This window comes from Adelges cooleyi, unplaced genomic scaffold (genome assembly GCF_023614345.1).
Source record: "Adelges cooleyi isolate 19-005CV unplaced genomic scaffold, UGA_ACOO_1.1 ACOO_flye_CR_arks_rails_tigmint_CR_PRNA_30, whole genome shotgun sequence".
Taxonomy (NCBI): domain Eukaryota; kingdom Metazoa; phylum Arthropoda; class Insecta; order Hemiptera; family Adelgidae; genus Adelges; species Adelges cooleyi.
In genome coordinates, this window is record NW_026095971.1 from 10,229,547 (window position 1) to 10,252,952 (window position 23,406).

At 31.4% G+C, this 23,406-nt stretch overlaps 2 protein-coding genes across 8 annotated transcripts in view; one reads left to right on the forward strand and one right to left on the reverse strand.

Annotated features, from left to right (window-relative positions):
- LOC126838302 (uncharacterized) overlaps window positions 1–16,124 on the reverse strand; it is a 57,670-nt gene extending 41,546 nt beyond the window's left edge. Inside the window, exons 1-2 of the mRNA XM_050572626.1 lie at window positions 15,824–16,124; window positions 2,198–2,246 (exon numbers count right to left, since the gene is read on the reverse strand). The gene's annotated coding sequence lies outside the window, so the exon portion shown is untranslated. The remainder of the gene's footprint in view (window positions 1–2,197; window positions 2,247–15,823) is intronic.
- A 6,103-nt stretch (window positions 16,125–22,227) lies between these two features.
- Window positions 22,228–23,406, forward strand: part of LOC126839236 (dmX-like protein 1) — a 29,416-nt gene continuing 28,237 nt past the window's right edge. For 6 of the 7 annotated variants that reach the window (XM_050574401.1, XM_050574403.1, XM_050574402.1 and 3 more), the window contains exons 1-3: window positions 22,229–22,590; window positions 22,656–22,853; window positions 23,155–23,314. In XM_050574401.1, coding sequence (XP_050430358.1) covers window positions 22,504–22,590; window positions 22,656–22,853; window positions 23,155–23,314 — 445 coding nt within the window. In that variant the 5' untranslated portion in view covers window positions 22,229–22,503. Of the gene's footprint in view, window positions 22,591–22,655; window positions 22,854–23,154; window positions 23,315–23,406 lie in introns of all 7 variants that reach the window. The other variant, XR_007685810.1, reaches the window with a different exon arrangement.

A 23,406-nucleotide genomic window follows, 5' to 3' on the forward strand; every position in this document is an offset into this window, starting at 1 on the left:
ATCAAATAAAGAGACATGGTCAAAAATAAATTCTCGTAGTAGCGCTAATGGAACACCGGTAAACATTAAATTATTTATAAGGTATTTTTTGTTTAATGGGCAACAAAAAGGGATATAAACAATACTCGTATATTCGAGTAAACCCGAATAGTGTACACACATAATACAGTTCTGTTAGTATGTATATATTTCAAAGATAATAAATGCCACACAGCGTACAAGAATTGTTTTATCTCATCTCGTGATTCACGAATTACAACTCGAAAACGCTATTTAGTTTTACTCGTCCAAAAATGTAATATAAATAACAATTTAACGGAATATTTAAACATTATTTTACGCATACTGCATACAAAACAGTATTCGCACACGGAACTTAATGTTATATGTTTAGTAGCATTTCCAAATTCCAAGACTACGGCAAAATCAAATACCTCCCAATTCATATTAACTAGGTCAAACTAGATTTAACTAGGTCAATTAAAAAAATGATAATAACTAGTTATTCACAAATAAGGATTTATGGATTTGTCTTACCTTGTTTTGGCTTAACAGCAAAACAAACTTAGTATAATCACGATAATAGAATTTGTTTAATACTATGATGTCATGGCCTATAAGTTTATTATCAGCTCATACATTACCACAAACCCAAATGTCGATAAAAATTGATGATAAATAAGCATCAAATTTGTCGAATAAAAAAGTTTTTAGAAAAATATGGTATATTTGACCCCATATGATAGTTCTAATTGTTTCATCAAATACTGAAATCGAATATTGTTTTGATAAACATTATGGGAGACAGGAGACATCAGTGGTCTAAATAGCTTAGGTTATATTTTATTACTTCCACTCAACGCCATGATTTAACTTTTAGAATAACAGTTTTAATAATTATGAAGTATATTTTTTCCTGTATTATCAGAAAAAAAAGAAAATTAAAGAATAATTGAGTCGAAACTTTATTAAACATTTTTTTTAAAGTTCTACTGTTCTAAGTATTACTATTATTAGTTATTACCTTCTACACCAATTGTTTGTATTAAAAAACTATTTTTGCACGTTACGTTATGTTGGATTTTTTTGATCTCGGAAAGCTTTCTATGCTTATGATTTTGTCTAGAAAATCTCAGGACGTAACATTAAAATGGATAAAACCTATATTAAGGGCTCACGTCAAAAACATTTCTCGTGTGCATCGTCCACCATAATGCGTTTTAAAGGACGAGGATGGATGTTTCGTAAATCTCTGTTAAATTATTTTCGAATTAATACTGTGACGGTGTGGCGTGTACCAGACTATTTTTGTGGGGCCATAAAGAGACGTGCTGTGCAATTAATTAAAACATAATACATACATAATCTGATTACAAAAAACTACATCACTTGACGTACACTACGTTTTGGCATACAAACAACATCGTATACATATCAGACATCGACGCTACAATATTATTATTGTACACTGTTCTTAAGTGCTACAGATCATACTGAGTAATTGCTAAGCCAAACTGCCATGTAGTTAATAAAAACCGCGCAGTCCCTGGAAGTGTTGCTTAATGTCAATGTTTTTAAACGACGTCATCCCTATGATGTTCATAATTTTGAGTTTATACGACACTTCACTTGGAATAACTCAACGTCAGTTTATGTATAGTATAAAAAATATTAAGTTTCTTTTTTATTAAATCAGGGATCTGAATCGTTATTGAGTACCGAATGCAGATAATAATCATTCTATACATAAAAAAATATATTTTTTCTAATGAATTAATAATGATACATTTTTGTCATTAATCATTGTCATTATATATTACGTGCAGTTTTTTAAAGTAAAAATAAGCTATCGGTTATCATTACATAATACTTATTAGTTATTATACTTAAATAATTAACCATAGTTAAATTATAACATTATGCAGTAACATATTCGTATGAGTCTGTTATTTACTTACAAGACTTAAGTACAATAAAACAAAAATTTTATAAATTATTACAAATATATTTTAATAATGTGGAATTTGGAAAAATATTAAGCTTGCCTTTAATAAGCAGCATATTAAAGTGGTAACTGCTCTTCACATTTATCACAGAAGTAATTGGACTATGATATGCATCGCAAATACCGAAAGACGTCATAATGATATTATGTTGGACCAAAACCAACAGTTTTGATGATTTTTTAAGATCTTACCTGATTAAATATGTTGGTACTCTGTCTTTCTCAAAAATATCAGGTCCATCTGTAAAAACAAAATAAAAATCTTATAATAAGATTTATTTAAATTTATGAATACGTAACATTTAGTTATTTGCCGTAAAATAAATGGCGTACACCCACAAACATGTTACATAAGTTAAAAAAAATTTTTTTGAAAAATTAATATTATTTTGCCTTTTTAAAAATGTACAGTGTTTTCGTGGTCACTCTGTATATACTACATAGAATATAAATATATAAAATAAAATAATATTACTTTAATAGTATTTTTTTTTACATTCTTTTTAAAAGTTCTTGAAAGCAAATTGGAATACTTTCAATGTCATGGGTATAAAACTGGTGAGTTTATTTGGAATACTTTGATTTTTCCTAGTATTTTAAATATTTGTTTATTGAAAAGTGCAGTTGTTAAGAAAAAAGGAATACGATTAAAACAAGTTTTTTGTTTATCTCCATTAATTATAATATTTTTAATCACTTTATGACTAAGATCAAAACAACAACAACAACAAACTATTATTGAATCAATATAATTATAACTCTAAAGATTGGTCATCACTTATTGTTTTGGAATAAATATATAATCATACATTAAGTATTTAAGATACGGTTATATTATTTTATTATACTCTTAAAGAATTAATACGCCAACTCAGTAATGCCTGCATATGTTATGTTTCTATTTTATAAGTATACAAATTAGTTACATTATTCATTATATTTATACACAGCGGTTAGCCTCTCAACGGCTGACCAGCTATTTCCCACTTTCTATAATTAGTTCGCGTTTATTAAAAACTTAACATAGTTAAACGTTTTTTTTTTTTATATAAAGAATTACAATAATTTTTTAAGTGGTTGGGTTTTTTTGAAAATATCAAAAAGTTTTAAAATTCTAAACGGAGACTTTGATATAAAGGACTACAGAGAAAAACAATAATAGTCAATATTTTCTAATTTTCAGAACACCACTTGCTTTGCCGTCGTAGGTAAGTAATAATATATTTATATATATTGTAGCGCAAATCGTGATAATTCTTCAACAACTCGATTTATAAATCAGTTCGTTCGGGAACTAACCACAAGATAGTGTAACAAGCTCATTTTTACGAAAAAATGTATATGACCGTATATGTTTACACATTAATACCACTGTCTGTCCTAGGCGTTGATTCTTTAACGAGGCACCCCGACAGATTAATAGGGCCGAGTTAAATCATGTGTCCTCTGTCGCTTTGCGGCTAATGCGAGTACCGTGTAAATTGTCAGCCACACGCGCAATTACGAAACGCATGTACTCCGACAACCCGTGTTGCTCGGTGAGAATTTCTATCCATAGGGTAGAGAATAAAATATATCGGTCCATAATAATACACCTAGACACCCGTACACAAATCAATTAGCCCCAGGACGTTATTAAGTATGATCGGTGAATATACTCATCTTCTCTGTCTCAATCAAAACGAAAACTATATCTCTCATTATACTTGGGAAGATGATGTTGTTATCGAGCTGAACAAAAGCGACGACGCGATCCCATCCTCCACACCAGTATAATATACATGTATGGTACTCTAATGACGGTCTACAACACTATTGTAAAGAGTTATTAAGACGTCTCGTGTAATGAAAGGGTCATTGAACACGATAAACACACATATTCCCACCAACGAGGAAATTACAAAATTCTTTTAGTTGCGTTTCGAAAATAAAAACCTTTGGAATATTGCGGTCAGGAAATAATAAATATTAAATAACCATAGCCGAATGGAACAATTCTTCTCTCCGCCCTTATTCTGTATTCAGTACTCGGATTTTACTTATTTATGCTGTAACTTTTGCAAAAATCTTTCATTGAAGGGATTAGATACCGATTAATCCCGTCTCTCCGATTATTCTCTATCTCACGCGCAATAGGATTTTAGAAGTATATATTGTCCATCGTATAGATCTACCAAGTGAATCGATAAAAACATGAATTTGAAAACAGATTTGAAATGGTCATGAAGTTTACTTGAGATAAAACGGAGAACTTTTTTCAATTTTGAACTTACACCTATTCTAAATTTGATTTTGCAATTTGAAATTTTATAAAATGTACAACCATTTCTTATTCACAGTAGAAAAATAAATAAAAAAAGTATTCCTTATGAATACATACGCTGGGAAAAATATACGTCTAAATTTCTATGTTGCGCGTTGGACAGAGCCGGGAATAATCGGTATCCCATCCCCTTAAATCGATATTGTGTGTACAACAAAATTACAATTTTACAAAAGAACATTTAAAAAAATGTTTTTACATTTGTTTACACTTTCTGTCGGTTAAAATGTAGGTTATTTTATAAACCACGTTTTTTTACAGAAAAGACACCATCTAAACTTAATCAGATGACAGATTATGTATAGGGTGTTCCAAAAAACAGCCACATTTTGAAAATTCTATAACTTTTTTAATTTGGACAAATATTAAAAAAGTTATAAAATTTTCAAAATATGGCTGCTTTCTGGAACACCCTATATAACTGAAACACTCTCCACGGTAAATATTTGAACTATGAAAAATTCGAACGTAGATATGCGGGAATTTGCAAAATATACATACATCTTAAATTAACTATACAACACAGTAACTAAGAATCATACGAATAGAAATGATTGTTATTCATATTTTGTACTTAAATTTCAGCGTTACGGACAAGAATATACTATTATTATACATAATATTTATAAATCTGGAATGGGTTGTTCATTTTAATCGGTTGTAATTTCTAAAAACGCGTACAATAAAAACTTGAGGCGCGGTAGTTGTAAACATTTATTACACCGAAAATAAAATTAATTTACAGTTCGTTCGAGTTCCCCATATAATAAACCTAATAAATACATTACGATTGAAGTCGAACAGAGTATATGTATTTCCGTTGGTCGACCCATTCAAGGCGATTCAACTTTCAAACGTTTAACATCTTTCCGTCAGTTTTTTTAATCACTTCTTTTTCAAGGTAACTAGATATTTACTTGAGTTATATAAAGTTATGAAACACACATCGAGATACAAAATTACAATACATAATAACGCATCGGACCTACGACTTCTAGAGAGTTTACGATAATGATTATTGATAGATAAACTGATTTCTATAGATTTATAAATAGGCAACGTTTCAAGCGTCATTTAACGCCCATTATTATAGTGTATACAAGTGGTACACAAAAATATTAAAATTATCGAGAATGTCAGATTTGTGTTTGCAAATGGCCGGAGAAACCAAACCGGCTAAAAGTGATTTAATAAAAAAAAAAATTAATATTTACTCGCTCACGCGTCGAGCTCGACCCCCGTATTGCCGCACCCGTGTGATCCTCAATACATTTCACTAGCATTTATTAAGTGTACACCGACTTTTAACAGTTAACACTCATGTTAGGCTTACAAAACTCACAGTGAAACTAGATGATCAATGTATTACACGGGCAATATTGTGTCTGTACACTGTCATATTATGTAAATAATGAACTTTAAGAAAAGAATGACGATCGGGGGGCGGATTCGATTGTCACGTAAATTAAGGTTGGGAGTTCGCTTAAGTTGATTTATAATACTTATCTGTTTATACGTGCTTAAGTTGACAGTGTAAAGGTCATCACGAGCTATGCATTGCGTTTAATCGTCAAGTATGTAAACTACATCTGAGCGCAAGGCAGTGCGCATGCCAAGTTTCAGAAATGCCAGTGTATCTTTACACGATCCAATTCACCCAGTTTTTCTAACTCTCATTTCTCTACTATCTATTATGATGGGCTTTTGAAATATGAACCATAGATTAAGCTTAAGGAGCTTAGGACAATATAAAAAATTGAGTCCTTAATATTAAGCCTTTTCAAAAGGGGAGAACTTAGAAGTTTGCATTTTTGTTACTGAGGGTAGTTCACATAAATCTTATTTTATCGGTCTCGAATACAGAATAATTTAATAATCGTATTAATATAATTTAACTCAGTCTATACTCTATACCCGTGTTATTTTTCGTCGGAAAGATATAAATAAATCTAGTGCCATTTTTGTGGCGCGAGTTAAGTATACAAAAAAAAGCGAGTGTCACAATGCTAAGGCCAGCGAAAAGGAATGATATCCTCAACAAAAACCTAACTGTGAATTACACCTTAAGCGGTTCATTTACGGCCATCAATGTCTCCTCATCCAAAGAATTCGCTTATTTTACAGCGTTAGTCCGTTGCTGGAGAGGAGGACAGCGGTTTCTTTTCAATGTGGACAATTGCAGTTGCAAATTTAAGATTTAAGATAAAATATATTTAAGAAAATAGACAACATTGCCTTGTTTCACTAGTCCTTACACATTTCTAGATTTAGTGACATACGAATAAAATACATAAGTAAAAAAAAGGAGCTTCAAATCGAATACGCAGCTTCCTTATCCATCAGGGACGGTGCGGCGTTAGGCCCCAGGCAAGTGCTTAAAAGTGAAAAATTAAAAAGTTGTATTTTATCATAGCTTAAACATATTATAGATAGGCAAACTCCATTAGACCGACTTTCCATCCTTTTTTTGGATTTACATAATACCAATTTTACGCCTATGAAATTAAAAAATCCTATAATATTAATATTTCTGATTGTTTAATATCTATAACATATTGTAATATCTCTCTTACGTTTTAAGTCCGTTTTTCCCGGCAATCGGGGTTTAGACGGTTAAGATTTGGCATTTTTGGGTTTTATAGCTGGCTGCCGACCTTACGCTGCCAAGCAAGTTGGCCCCAGAGAGAGGTGCAAAAGGTGGCCATTTTTTCCACTAGCAGTTGCCCACCCGGAGAGAACAAACCTCCAGTAGCCGGAGATTCGAACCGGCGACCGCGCGTTGATACATTGCCGCCTTATCTCACTCCGCCACGCGCCTGCACCTTCATCTATAATATTATATTGTATTTATGATATTATAGCAGCCTGATTCACTATTGAAAAAAGTAAAAACGCTGCTCGGCACACGTCTATTCCCGGCCAGTGAAAACTGTTAGATGACGCTACTGTTGTTCAATGTTGACACTATATTGACTAATATTGAGATTTATGACTAATCTATTTTACAATTTTTGTTTTCTATACATTATGATGTAGTGATTTTTCAAAATTGTCATCAGCATGCACGCTGTCATATTTTAACAATAATAAAGTTCATGAATGGTTCATAAAATCAGACATTACAGTATATTCTCGTTTATGTATAATAAACAACAATAATATATTAATTTGAATAATTTATAATTAATACATTTTAATAAGTTTAAGTATAACAGCGTTTTTAAGTTAACTAATAACCCTACACTTATGAAGGTATTAGAACTTTTATTAATTGAAAAACGGTTCGGACCCACAAATGAACACGACGGACGCTTCAATGAACCCGAAACGTCAGTTAACTTATGACAATTTTTTTGGTAGAAAAAGTCACACTGGCTCTTTTTATGAAGCCAGTGCCCTTTTTCAAGAAAATGTTTTAAGACGTTTTTATTTAACTACGCCCGCGGACTTCATCACAGTGCATTCGAAAGGAGTCATGACTTGTAAGACGAATCATGACCAATATAAAATATACAACCAATATGGTCAATATTGCATGATATTATGTATTGTACATGCTGGCATAATCGAGTAAGTAGTTGTTGGAAATGGGTGCGAGCCACGATAATGCTTTTGCAGGAGATTAATGTCGTCAGTAAAAGACATTGATAACCTGTATGTAAATACCTACTCGGTAAGTATCGATATTTTATTGATCGACTGCGATTTTTCAATTTAATAATATATCATATTATGACGATTAAATGCGGCGCAGATGTAATATTGTGCAATTACGGCATCCTTGTAATTATAGAAGCATTAACGACTACTGAGTTATTTTAAATGTCTACGCCTATACCCACGGGTGAATCCGGAGCGTTCTGTTACCCATTGACTTCCACGACGGAACCCTCGAGGTGTTTATGTACAACATTATTAATTATTTGATTGAATGTCAACGGTAAATAGAAAATCGGTACTCCACTCATTTAATTTGCACTCATTCTGTGAACGTTGCTGATTGTATTTGTTGGCGCGTGCGCTCTTTTTACTGAGTAAACAGGAGGCTCGAGGGCGTTTGTTTTTCATGAATAATTATATCCCGTAAGTATAAATTATAATTATAGCCTACGCGATGTAACAGACGTGAAATCAATTAAACGGCGTTCGGCAATTGATTGATAAGTATGTAAGTAAATGCAGTCAATTAAATAAACCACTGTACAATACTATGTCTCTATGTAGATGAAGCGGTGGGTTTAAATTAATGTATACGACACCAAGATTAAAATAAGATGATAACATTATTTTTTCGCCTGTTACGACCATTGTGAATAATATATAATGATATCCATAACTACCAATACATCAAAATGATTGCTACATTATAACTGCAGAACATTGTGTTCTGTGCGATTTCTTTTTTTAGATTTTTTAAGGTAGAGCACGATTATCGAAAAGTTATGACCTTGTCTTGTTTTAAATCCGTCCGCCTAAAAAAAATGTCAAGCCGGTTTTTCTTTAATCCGATATTTTATTACTGGGGTTTAAAAGACAACGACCGTTTCATTTGTGGATTAAGTGCTTTGGAAATCGTCTTAAAATGTATGATACATTATTGTTGTAAACTTGTACGGATATTTAAGAATTAGCGAGACACCAAAACAACAACAACAACAACACTAGATCACCGTTGTATACTACACTCGACAGCGAGGCGTGGGCTGGTCTCGTTATAGTTGTTTCGATAATGGCCAGAAAACAAACGCACAACGTGGCCAAAAAAAACAATTTTAACTAAATCATATTGTAGACACCCATTATACTCATTATACCCATTATACTCATAATGGTTTAACAGTTATCGTGTTAACTATATTCTTGACAGATGCGAATAACGTGTAAGCTTGTAAGCACTAGATTTCCAGCATAATAAATACTAGTCACCCGTGGGCCCGTGGAACGGGAGGAACACTGAAGATCACGTGAGGCCGTTACGTCGGGGGCTACGTGTAATAGTGGTCTCGTTGAGACCACTCCGGTATGTGTTAAGACGACACCAGGGCCATATTACCCATTATACAACACATAAGCCTCACTTGAAAGTTGAATTACAAGTTCTTTAAACAAATAGGAACCATAATTTACATTTTATTTTTGCGAAATATTTTTAAAATAATATATTTACGTAACAAACTATAGTCTATAGAGAAGATTTTATAAACTAAAAAGACATGAAAATCGGATTAGTGGTTCAAAAGTTTTAAGCGCATTAACGGACTAGACAGAGACGTTGAATTTTTTTATAATACATTATATTTTATACATGTAGGGATGCAAGTTGTAAGTAGTATCCCAACAGCATAATATTTAAAATTTTAAATTGCAATTTTCCTTATTGTTTAAAAAATACGATAAACATTTATATTATTACAAGAGGCTAATACGGGTACGGTGTGCTAGGCACCTGAGGTTAAGCTGCGACCGGTACCGCTTGATCCCGGATGGGTGACCACCCGGGTTTTTAGCGGCAAACCACACCAATAGGCCGCCTAGTGAGGACCAAGTTAGCTATAATCCCGGTCAATAAGTCCACACGACATTATTATTATTATGAGGCTAATGTCCTGTTCATAAGAGGGAGAGAACTATATAGTGCACCGTGTATGGAGAGGTAGAATGGCGGACGTTTTTATAGTTTATAGGAAGGGATAGCTGTATAAATTAGGTTAAGTAGAAAATAAATACAAAACACCACAGATGGTGTTTTTAATACGCTCTCTGGAGTAGTTTTGTGCTTCTTAAAAAAAAAAAAATGAGATATATATTTTAAACGTAATAAGTACTTTTATGGGTCAGTTTAGTTAGGTTGACTATCAAAAAAATTGGTATTATTACTTAATCAAGTGGTTCCTAGTAGGAACAGTCCGCTCCAGTCTGGCTCCATTAGACAGCACACGATCATGTATTATTTCATAGAGCCCCAAAAGATATAGATACATATTTTCTTGTATGTGCTATATATTATATTCTGATATCCGTTGATTCATACACATAACAACTTGTACATTTAATACGCCATGAGTGTATTTGTTTCCTTTTTTCGAATTTTTCCTACAAAATGTTTGAAAATTTATCTTTGAGAAAATTGTATGTTATAGCCCCACTATAGGTCTAACCACCTGTAGTCTAATTTTCAGACTAAAAGTCCTAAAACTACGACCAACAAATTGAAATAAGAAAAACGTTCCAATTCGTCTGGGGGTGAAAAAAGTAAAAAATTAGCAATAGTATTATTAGTTTTCAAGCACGTTACTGAGAGGAACGGTTTCTGCTGAAAACGATAATATGACAATAATGAATAGTCATTATTGTACATTATTATTTAATAATATTTCAAGTAACTTTAGTGATGTCTAGATGTTATACGGAATAGTATAAAATTTCGAATGAAAATTACACATCGCGGTTATTCTATTATCATTAAAGCATATACAAGTGCAGTGACTAATAGTTTCTTGATCAAATAGGATAAATGCAAATGTGTAAGCAATGACAGATAATATTACGTTAGTTATTCTAATATTGTCTTTAATGACCAAAAACATCATCATTATGTAGATTTTTAGATTTTAAACGAGGAGTAAACATTTAAAATGGAAAATGGCTTCCTAAGCTAGGTATTTTTTTAAACAACATCATTTTATACAGTGTGTCATCAGTTTTTAACAATAAAGAATATACATTACATTAGTCATTACTAAGCTAGAGCAGATAAAACTTCCAACTACATTGGAGACGCAGCGGCCCGATTTACAGATACCTACAAAATTATCAAAAATTGAATATTTGATGGAGGCAATGGCATACAAAAAAAATAGAGGTATCCAATTATTTAATGTTATTACAAATTGTTTAGTAATCCACAATACTACTTGACGTAATATAACCAAATCGACACCCGACCAACAGCCCTTTTTCTCCTTGTCTTGATCCACGCGCTCGACCCCGCTCATGGCTTCGGTCTACTATGCACTATTTAGCCGGCCCACCAAGAATTTTCCTAGTCTCCCGATATGCCAGTCCACCCCTGCTGATTCCTAGTAGTGGTAATCTAACAGTAAATGTGGGAAAACAAATTTGGGAGGAATTTATTTAATTCGTGGGAAGGGGTCTCCAAAATATATTTTGTCTTATTGTTTAAAATGTCTAAATCTGGCTCTGGACGGCACCCAGTGGCGGAATGCGCCAAGGGTAGAACCAAAAACGGTTTCGGTGTATTATAGCATTGTCGGTGGCTCAGAACAATGACAATGCAGTGGCGTCGTCGATAGTGACACAATAAAATATGATAGCATCTCGGTGGCGTGCCAAAAAAAAGACAGCCGCTCGCGCGCGCGCACGATGCGGCTGCAATAGCGACGATTGTCACCGATAAGAAACCCAATAACAATAGCATAACATTATAACAATAATGCCGTGGCTGTCGTACAACAGAAATCGAGTTGGCGACGGTTACTGTTGGTGGATGAGAGGTGAGGATTATACGCGGCTGTTAATCAATTACAAGATTGAACATAAGCGGGTAGTATAGCTGTCTATATAATATTGGCGTTATGATGTACACGACGAGACGGGTCTACTACCGCCTTGGCAGCGGATCAGCGTGGTGTCACACGGATATTGTTGGTGGCGCCAAGGCCCGATGACGACGGAACGCGTTTTAAAAAGTAAAAGTCGATCTGTTACTTTGGACATGTAACGCCAACCGCCGTTTAGCGCGTACCAACGACGCCTCGCCCGCATAGGAGGGATGCTCGCGAAAACTCAACAACGCGAGTGGGGTACCAATGGTGACGTTCGGTTGAGTTCGGTTAAGCGACAGTCCGACAAGCAAGCCGACGTTTCCGCGAGCACACGAACTCGTTTAGGTACATCCGTGCTTTAGTAATCGCCTCGCCGACCTGCTACTTATTTCAAAACGGCCTCGTGGCAGACGCCGCTTAACGATAATATAGGTCTTCCGCCCCTACCCTGACCTCTAGCGGCCAAGAAAAACAGATTATTATGATCCGTTCGGATCCGACTCGGCATCAGCATGAGGTCCCCAGCGTTAAGCACATAATACAGAATATTCAAAGGGGACCGCACGATTGGTTACGTGAATTATAATGATATACTTTGAGGTTATTAAACTTGCATGCGAACATAACGTCGGTTCGAAACCAGTTTCAAGTTACTCAGGAAATCATATTTATTTTGCTTGAACATAGCAACGCATTTGCGACTCTTCTCGGGATTTATGATATGATTAAGGTGCCACGTCCGTATTAAAAACGACTACGAGAACAAGGTAACATACTTTTTTATAACACTTAAGTACTCCATTCGATGCCTATATATAATAATTTATTCTTTGTATTGATGGCGTTGTAGATGCGTTACATTTTTCACGGCAGATTACAAATGATAACGAATGCGTTTAAAAGTCCGGAGGCTAAAAAAATAGATTGCTATAGGGTATATAGTAGTTTTTAAAATGAAACAACAAAACTATTTATTATATGTCTCATTTGTTATCCTACCCTATGTTAGCACGTACCACGTAGATTTTTTTTAATTCAGAAAATTAGCATGTCAAAAATCATTTATTACACAAACGAAATGACAATCTTTATTACGTTTATACTTATTCCATCGAATGGATTACTAGATGTGATATGAGTATATGACTAAAATGATAGGGATCGATTATGCCTAATGTCCCGCAATCAAATATTAACCGTGCATGGCTTATTATAGCCTAGGGCTTGAATATTAGACAGGTATTTATGTGAATAAAATGACTACAATAAATGTTAGTGTAATTCAGTGTTTATACAACTACATTGTTGCAATATGATAGTACTCCGATTATGATCTATTAAATAATTTACATCAATTATTCAAATGATTACTTTAATTATTTTAAACCATATATGGCCGAGTTATGGTATATATTACGCAGTAATAATTTAATTATCGGTTTAAACTTTAACCTAGAAACACATTACATTTTTTTCAGTCATAATTAGTTAATTTATTATTTATTTATCTAATTTAAAAGTCTGATAAAATATCTGTTGTAACTTATAAAACACTAATCATAACGATTAAACTTCAAAGACAAGAGATAATAATTAAGGCTGATGATTTGTAAAAAAAAAACAACGTCGCCGGTTCCCAGAGACTGCGTTTTTTTCTTGATCACTTATCACAAAGATTTATAAGTATAATATAAAAATTAATTTTAAACCAAGTGTAATCGGCCAAACATCAAATAAATGACATATTAAAACATAAAATATATGATGATCGTACAACTAAACTGTTGTCAAATTGCCAGCCTTAAAAATATTTTAAACATTGAAGTTTAAACTTCTAAGCTAACACGCATGCATACTACTTCCTCAAATATATCAACTTAAACTGATAATATCAATGCCTAACACACGTCATGTACATTCTGCCTTTTTAATTTTTTGTAATTTTTATAAATTTTATAGTTTTAAATAAATTTAAACTCTCAATATATTCAGAAATTATGTTCAAATGCCATTAACATATGCTAATTAGCTGGTATTAAGGTTGCCAATAATATATTCTGATTTTTTTCCTACTAGAATGAGACGTTTGTGTTTAAAAAAAAAATCAGGTTGTCGTTGGTAGATAGTTTCAACATTATAACCTCGTACTAAAAATAGGCAAAATCATGTGATAATTATGCTAAATACGATCTGCACACTCATTTATAAATTATTAATGATGATCCTTTTACGATACATAATTACATTAAGAAATTAATAACACTTCACCATCGATTCTCCAACACACCGATCGCGTTTAAAAGAAACAATTATTAATTATGATATCTAATTAGTAGTTATAATTGTTTCATTACAACAAATGACATTTATCTATACCGTGACTATCATATCGTTTACCTCCATCGTGGATAACCAAAATTTGTTTTTTTATATAACATTCAAACTTTCCCTAACACGTGTCATATTAAGATACTCTTTCAGGGCGGCTTTCTCTAATCAATTTACTCTTATAATATACTATGAGTAATATTCAGTAGTATAAATTGAGTTATCACGCGAAACGAGTAAACAAGATACAAGCCGATAGTTTATATTGAAAACATTTCATAAGAATACATTATAATATTAAGTGTATTTAACGTATTATACCATCATGTTTATATAAAAGCAGTGTTTTTTACGTTTAAGACCAAAAACCCTGATGAAATTCCGATTACTAGTATGTTCCGATTTAAATTCTATTAAGAAATATGAATTCTTTGGCTACTATTCTAGGTTATGTTGGAAACTATATTTTAATTTTTTGATGAAAAAAATAGTGTTTTAATATTAAAAAATTGTCAAATTAAATTTATTTAATTACACGAATATGAATTTGTTAAAAGAAAATTTGGTTCCTTCATAACCTACATTGTTTACCTACAATTATTGTTACATTATATGAACATAAAAATAATAATAAGCGAGGGTTCTAATTTCCGGTGTCAAACATGAGGTCGGCGAGTATTTTTAAGTGTCAGATTTCTTTTTAGACACCTATTATAATTGATAGTGTCAAGTCTCAATGGCCATCATAATAAGTATTATATATATATATATATTCTAAGAATTGGTCTTTTAAAAGCCTATACGAGTACCTGCTGTTTTTCCGCTACTACCTTCTCTATCGGTGAGGTCTATTATACCAAACGACGTGCAGGAAATTCAACCTGCATAGATTAGATTTTTACAATAAATTGTCGAACCCCTCATTTTTTTATAAACACAAGGTACGGAAGTAATACGTGGCTGTCATAATCGTCCCGTACATCCTGTCTCGATGTACATTTTTAAAGGTTAAAAAATGGGAATTTATCAAAAGATGCCATGAATAGAAATTAGTTTTTTTCTATAAGTACATTTGTTAAGTTGGTTTGTAGGGGAATATTTGTAAAATACACTTATTATATGTAAACACAAATATTTTCTTACTACTTTTTTTAATGTTCACAACTTAACTCTTAGTCATTCATCATTTTCGTGCGGTAGATTTTAGAATATATAAAAAATTAATTTTTATGGGATCAAAGTGGGTGATTTAAAAAAAAAAAGGCAAATGTTAATGATATTTGTTAAATCAAGTAATTGACAATTTCCAATTTTAATTGAATACTTTCAAATTTTTTTAACTTAAGGTGTTATAACTTATAATAAACTATATAAATAATAACATTATTAGTAAATTCTATAAAAAAAAAAAGTAACTTAAAACATGTTTATGAGCTTATAATACTTCACTTGACTACCAACATATTAGTTTTCTTTGTAAATAACCAGAAAATCATTTTTTAAATCCTGTGTTTACGAAAATATTTTAAAAAATCTCTTGACTGTATATTTTTTTGAAATATTTCGTTAACTTAATATACTAACATATTTTAATCAACTCACGTTTATATGCTTGTCATTTTTCGAAGAGCATCGTCTACACCATTATGACGAATAATTAATGTAGCATCACACAAACACAAAATATACTAACAAGTAAAAAAAAAACTCGACCACGGCAAAACAAAAACTATACGAACTCCGAACTCGTATATAGTATAATATTAATGCTCGCACAAGCACCCGGATAAAAATGATTAAATTTCGACACAATAACACACTTGCAAGGAATAAGGAAATACTGTTTCGCACTGGATTTTTGAACTGCGGCGCGTGAAGCCAGAATGAACGGCAGGACCGGCGCCGAGTGCCGGCCACCCGGTCGACACCCCACCAACAACCAATATACACGTGACGATTTTCAATACAAAAATGTACTTCTTGTTTTCTTGCTTTCCTTATATCCGTTGTTCACGGCAAATATGTATTATTCATGATAGTGTGTCGCCTTTATTAAAAATACCCATAATTACGCATAGTCATTGCATATTCCAATTAAAAATTATTGTATGCAGGTACTATTTTTTTATGTGGGTAGTTCACCGAAAATTCACTTTAATACAAGTGATAAAAATCTGTGTTTAAAATTAAAACGAATAATACTGAAGTCGAAACCAATATAGTTTATTTAAGCTTAGGAGCACTTAGTACAGCACCATCTGTCTCGGTAGAAAATAAAAAAATGTTTCAAACAATACCTAATAATTTTAAAAAAACATTAATTATTAGGCGATATGTAGGTTAATGGTAAAACATTTCTCGGAACCATTTAAAATTAAATTATCACCAAAGGTAAAACCTACTTGTATATTTCATTGCTTAAATTATGTCAGTACTCATTGTTTTAAAGTAAAAACAAATTGTATAAATGTTTTCATTAAACATTAGGTAGGTATATTTTTAAAACTAAAAAATGGATACAATATATTAGTGATTTTATCAAGGTAGTAACTTTTGTTGCACTTATATTGGTAATTTCAATTAGCACATTATTATTTATTAAACAATTTGAATGTAAATTTAGTTGTTTTTAAGTTTTCGATAATTTTATAAAAACAAATAATCCTAAAATCAAAAATTGTGGAGGTACACCTTTTTACAATTAAGGCCGACAATATGTGGGTGCAATTCAGTATTTATATCAAAACAAATCAAATATACTAATATTTCAATTTCATTAGTAGAAAATAAACCAATATTTTAGTGATTTTGCAAACTTTTAATAAATTAAATTTTTACTTATTTCAAAGTATCACACACATATTGAAGTTATTATACAGTATTTATACAGTTATTATACAGGTTATTATACAGTAATAAACATCAAATAACAATTATTATTATGAACCCCACAAAAATTGTTTGTATCAATGATAGAACTAATAACATCTCAGCTCCACGATGGAGCTAATATTAGTAAGTCTAGTACTGGAACACAATCGCATTGTGTTATCAGTCGAGTTTAATTTTAGTAATTTCTTTAGATTGTTTCTAATCTCGGAAATTTTAATTACACCGGATCATTAGGTCGCGGTTCATATTGCGCATAATATAGTTTTATTTTTTATGGGACATAATCATTTTTGAAATGAAGTCGGTTAAAAAATTTGAATGTCACCAGTCATATCATTATGAACACATTACTTTACTCATCTGGTCATCTGGAAACATTTAATATTTCATCTTCCCGCCACTGTAGGTTATTGTACGTACTAATAAAACGAAATATTTGTAAATGCATTTTCGCTATGGTCCGTTATGAAGTGTGATCAATATTAATCAATGGCTTGTATAAACGTTGATCAATAAATGATAGTTGATACTACATTAAACAGCAATAGTGCAATTTGTGCTTGTTTCAACTAATAATTATACTTAGTACATAGTGACGCATTGATACGGTAATAATATATTATATATATTTTTTAATATTAAGGAAAATGACAATTTTATCAACAAATTATTTTTGATTTCACGGTCTAATATTAACCAGTTCGCATAATTCTTCTTTTAAACTAGTTTTTCCCTTTAAAGCATATTAATTTTCATGCTAATATAATATAATTTTGTTCTAAAATTTGACCTTCCTTTATTCTTGACATATTCCCTTAAGTCATTTATATTGTAATTTTGGATTTCTCACTTAATAAAAGTAAACTAAATAAAACTTCGTGTTTTTTAGATATTTAGTCAGGCATTTAAGTATAGAAATGGCACAGTTTATAATTTGATTGTATATTATGTACATGCATTGCAATTAAGAACGTTATTTTAAAAATTGGATTTAGTTGAAACGCGAATTTAATACATACGTAGAGAGTAGTTTTCTAAATATTCTAAAATCCTTTTGTTCGTATTGTAGTAGTTGACTTTTGAAATGTTAATTTTCAACTTGTACATTAAAAATAGGTCTAGTGGAATAATAACATCATGTTTTATGGTCAACTAGGGTATAATTAATTATGTAGATGAAAATTGAAAATGTAATTGTTTCATAAAAATAACCGTCAGTTTTTGTATTTCTTACTAATAACATTATCATCGAATATTTTGTATTTAAAAAAAAGTGCACTCGACTTCCATTACCCGATCTGAACCTTTACCTATAGTTCAAGAAGTGTATCAAACTATTACGGTTTTGTCTTTCAATCTATATAAAAAGTCTTTAGTAATTAGTTCAAGAAAGTTAACTGTTACATAATATTTTTTAATACATTTTATGTTAGTTCAGCAATGTTAAATGTTTATGTAGAATGGTTTTATTTAAATATTTCAAATTTTTATTCTGAAATAGCAAGGTCAAAAACGTTTTTTTATAATGTTTGGTTAGCGACGAGACAAACTACGATAAGGTATTCAATATGATGTTTAGTAGAATTCTTGTTTAAAAACAGTCGAAATGGAAACACTATGATATTTGTCGTTTGCATAAAATTATCACTAAATATGTAATTAATGATGACGTATTCTTCAAAAATTTAACTTGTATCCAAATTATTTCGAAAGACCTCCCATCAATACGACACGTAAAATATAGTAGTCGCATCAAAAAACCAGTTCTTTTTTATTTTGTATTTGTAATTTTTAAAGAAAGTACATTTTTCTTGATATTTAACCACTTCTTTAAATAAACCATTGTACCTAGTTAACTTAAATAACTTTTTTATTCCTCGGAGTCTTTTAAAAACTGGTCAAGTAGATTAATAAGCAATTATTTTCATTTGGGTTTGAAACCGAGAGGTCTGTTTTTGACTATTAGGTATATATTATTATTTTGATCACAATTAAATATTAGTTTTTTTTTTCAATGAAGTAATCAAAAATGGTTCAGGTCGATTATTTTGACAAGGGAAACATTCTAGTTGTAATTTATGACTGTAATTATTTTATGACTACCTATACGGGAGGTATCTTATTAATACTTGTAACAATAAAGAAACAACCCTGCTATTAAGCATCATGTATATGTTATCTTATTTTCCTTGTATGTTTGATTTTGACTGTGATTTTAATTGCGGGACAGTAAATCTTTTTCTCTTAATGAATAAAAGTATGCTTAATGAACCGTCACAATAATATTTTATGGATACAATAGGTGAAATTTACGGGTTTCGGCGGTTTACAAAAGGAGTGTATCTTTAAATTTTAATTAACGATCTTAATATGTTATTTAGTAATTAGATGTGACGATAAATCCTACTTGTTAAATTAACTGTCTATGCTTATAATTATCATTTAGTATACATAATTATCATTTAATCGACATGACAATTATAATTTATAGATTTATAATAATACATCTAGTTGTAGAATATAGTTTAATAACTAATAAATACAATAAAGGTAACTGGTAAGGTAGCGTTCTAATTTGCACGGTTTTTAGTTTGTACCCATAACATAGTTGAATCTAGGCGGTCACTGATTTGAAGTAGTTGACTTATTTCATAGCTATTAAATCACTGTCAAATTCTTCTAAGCAAAATCATAGATGTACCTAGTGAGAAACCAGTACAGTAACAATTAGCATGGAAAGGAATTAGTAATCTACAGATTTGTACTTAAAATTTATCTTAAAAGTAATTGAACATTATATCAAAATACCTTCTTAAAATTAATAATGTTTATCCCCACCTCTTTTCAAATTCGAGAAAACGCCTTTATAGTTAATAAAATTCTCAAGTTTCAATTTTATGTATACTATTCATGTATGAGTGGATACTTTATCGTGTGATATAATTTGAATTCTTCGAAGTTTAATATTTGAATTTGAACATTCAAATACTTTCAATTTAAATACTTAAGTGTAAATTATTTTTAACAATAAACGAATATAAAAATACTATTTAAGAATGTTTTTAGCAATTTGACATGTCAACGATTGATTAAAATGAAATCTACTTATCTGTTATGTAATATTTGAAAAACCTAAATAGTCTAAAAAGTTTAACTTCTATAGTTAATCAAAGTTCAAACTTGGATTTATTAGAATATTTGATATTCGTCTCACGCCTACTAACTAGTTTCACTATGCTTGTTCCTCATTATCTCATCTCTGAATTCATCGAACCTTCATTTTTTATTTATAATTAGCTCTAATATGGACAGATCATAGTCTATGTTTTTCTAAAAAGTTAGTAATACTAAAACCTTAGTAATATTTTTTTTTATTCAAAAAATTGTATAATATACAACCTGTACAGTTAAAAATTAGTACAATAAGCATAAGCCATAAGGTATTACAATAAGATATATGTATTATGAGCTGTGTATGACGTGATGAAAGATATCATCCATTGATGGAATAGATGGAATTATATATTAGCATAGTTTAAAGGTGATGTTATGGTGTACCTACCTAATAAAGTAATATGATAAGATTTATTTTTCATTATAAAATAAGCAAAATTATTTTTAAAAAAAATAAAGCCTAGGTAACTAATATTTTTTTTAATCTCTTCTTAATAAGTAAAAAAATTTAGGCGCATTCATTTTAAATTATAATTTTTCAAGGGTTCCTATCTTAAAAGTTAAAAATGAACATTTATACTAAATATTAACATTCATTGGTGAAATTGATTCTGAGATATGACCCGCTGCAATTACCCTACTAAATCTAAACAGCTATTAATAACTACTATTACAGTCACTTGTATTACCGTTATGATTTTTAATACATTTTAATTCCATTCAAATAGACAGAGCACATTATAGAATGTTTAACATTTAAAAAGAAAATTAAAAATAACATTCATGTTAAACTATTAAAAACCCTAGGTAACGTATTAATTGTCAATAATTTGTCGACCGTATACATTGTAACTAAATATGTAGTGTAGGTACAAGCATTAATCATCAACAGCTAAGTCACTTACTAAATACTTATTTAGGTCGATATCTGTACAATATGTACATAATATAAAAATATATCCAGCCAGTAATACTTTTCAAACAAATTTACCGTTTTCTTTTTAAATATTTAACCTGTTAAATTTCGAAAGTTTTCTTTATTTATACAGGTAATGTAACGCGCTCTAAAGGAAATTTGAAAATTTCTCCGAAGTCCGAACCCACGTTGGTAAACTAACGGACCGACAAACGACAATAATTAATGCTATTCTATTTCAAGACAAATCGGATTACAATAGAAATATAATGCATGACGTAGTTATTGAAGATTAACCAGCGATGACGATGGCGACGAACAAGAAATTTGACATGAAGTCTCGAAAAACGGTCCAAGGTGGATTTCTAAATTCCCCTAGGTCGTGCCGTTATATTATTTTGGCTTTGTCCGCCGAACGATAATAATAAAAATAATAATTTACACGTCACTTGGACGTTTTTCGGAATTCATTATTCCAACATTGTCGCGTCGTGAAAACCACTTAAGCTCATTTTTTTCAAACATTGTAACACTCTTATAACTCTTAGTCAGATTCACGGCGCGACGAATTAAAAATAACTGGACACGATGAAAATAAGTATTTTTATCGTCGTCATATGCGACAACAAGCTAGGTCAGTCAGTCACTTTGTAGACGGTATCGAAATAGATTAATAAAAAGAAATAGGTAAAAGAAAAGAAAAAAACATTTATGTAATAGTAGTTGTATACTTACAGAAAGCGGTCATTCTGATTTCTGAAAGGGCGGGTCGACGAACACGAAACTCGAAAGCACGGCTAAACCGACGTCGTTTCAAGTTTAGCGCCTTAATTTCCTACGAACAAGCCGCCCAACGTGCACGTGTCACCGCCCGTGCCCCGTGGTAACACTGAAGAGGCGCGTTTGTGTGCGTGTGTGTGTGCATGTGTGTGTGTGTGTGTGTATGTGTGTGTGTGTAAAAGCACATCATATGAGATGTGGGAAAAAAACGTTATCAAAACCATCCACGACGAAAATCTTTATCAATTTATCGAATATTTATCAGTGGTGTTGCTGTGAGCGTATAATGTATATATTTTGCGTTATACCGTATAGGAGAATATAATAGTATATTATTATATTGTACTGTACTGCTCGTCGGACTCGGAAGTCATTCCACCAAATTTACAAAAGAGTTTGGGATCAACGTTGGCGGTGTAATGATGGTATTGCGTTAGGGCGGGTGTTACGGAAGTGTAGGTATTTCGCATGACCCACTAAAAAACTAACACGGTCATGTCCAGCAACTGAGGACTGCGTTATGAACTGTCATCAGATATTGAGTGGCGCCTGCAACGCAGGTGACCGATGCTTCGCCGTTGGTAGTGTAGAAGGAGTGCCGTTCACAGTAAGTACGGAAATGATCCGAGATCAAAGTGCACTTGTACCTAATGGTATCATTATGTAAATTAGGCGTATGCTGCCGGATGCAACATAGTGATATTGGCTAGTACCTTTGAGCGAGTGCAAATCATACCTGGTGCCATACACAATTATATTCGCATCAGTTGCCTCGACTGTTCTACTGACACTGGAAAAATAGCTGCGGCTTATGACAATCAGATATGTGTGTTTGAACCTACACCGTTAGTTTGCAAAAACTCTCCTCATGTAAGTTTACGTACATTTTATGTTTCAATAAAGACTGTCATGGGACCATATTTCAATTAGGGGTTAAAAATATTTGTATTTACTAATTTAAATACCTATAAAGTTAAGTAGCTTCGTCTATGTTGACAAATAACAATACTTAAAATGTATAATGTACAGTTTATTTATTTTAATTTTTATGAGTAATATTTTTTTATGTGATATTAAAACAGAAATACTATTATTTTAATTTGGAATAATATTATACAAATCACACATACTAATAAATATAGGTATCAAATTCAATTTTTTTTTTATGCAGCAATTAGACTATAAATGGGTAGAAACAGCTAGCTGGCAAACTGCTTGCCGAATTAGTTGTTTATCATGGAATCTAGAAGGTACTCGGTTACTCACAGGAGGTATTGTTTTACAACTTTGGCATCAACATTTACCTGAAGGGCCCATAGAAGAAAACACTGGTAATTATCTATCTGATTGATACCGACTAAAACTATTTATTACTTTTTACCTGATTTAGTACATAATTTATTATAAGTAATATATATTTTAA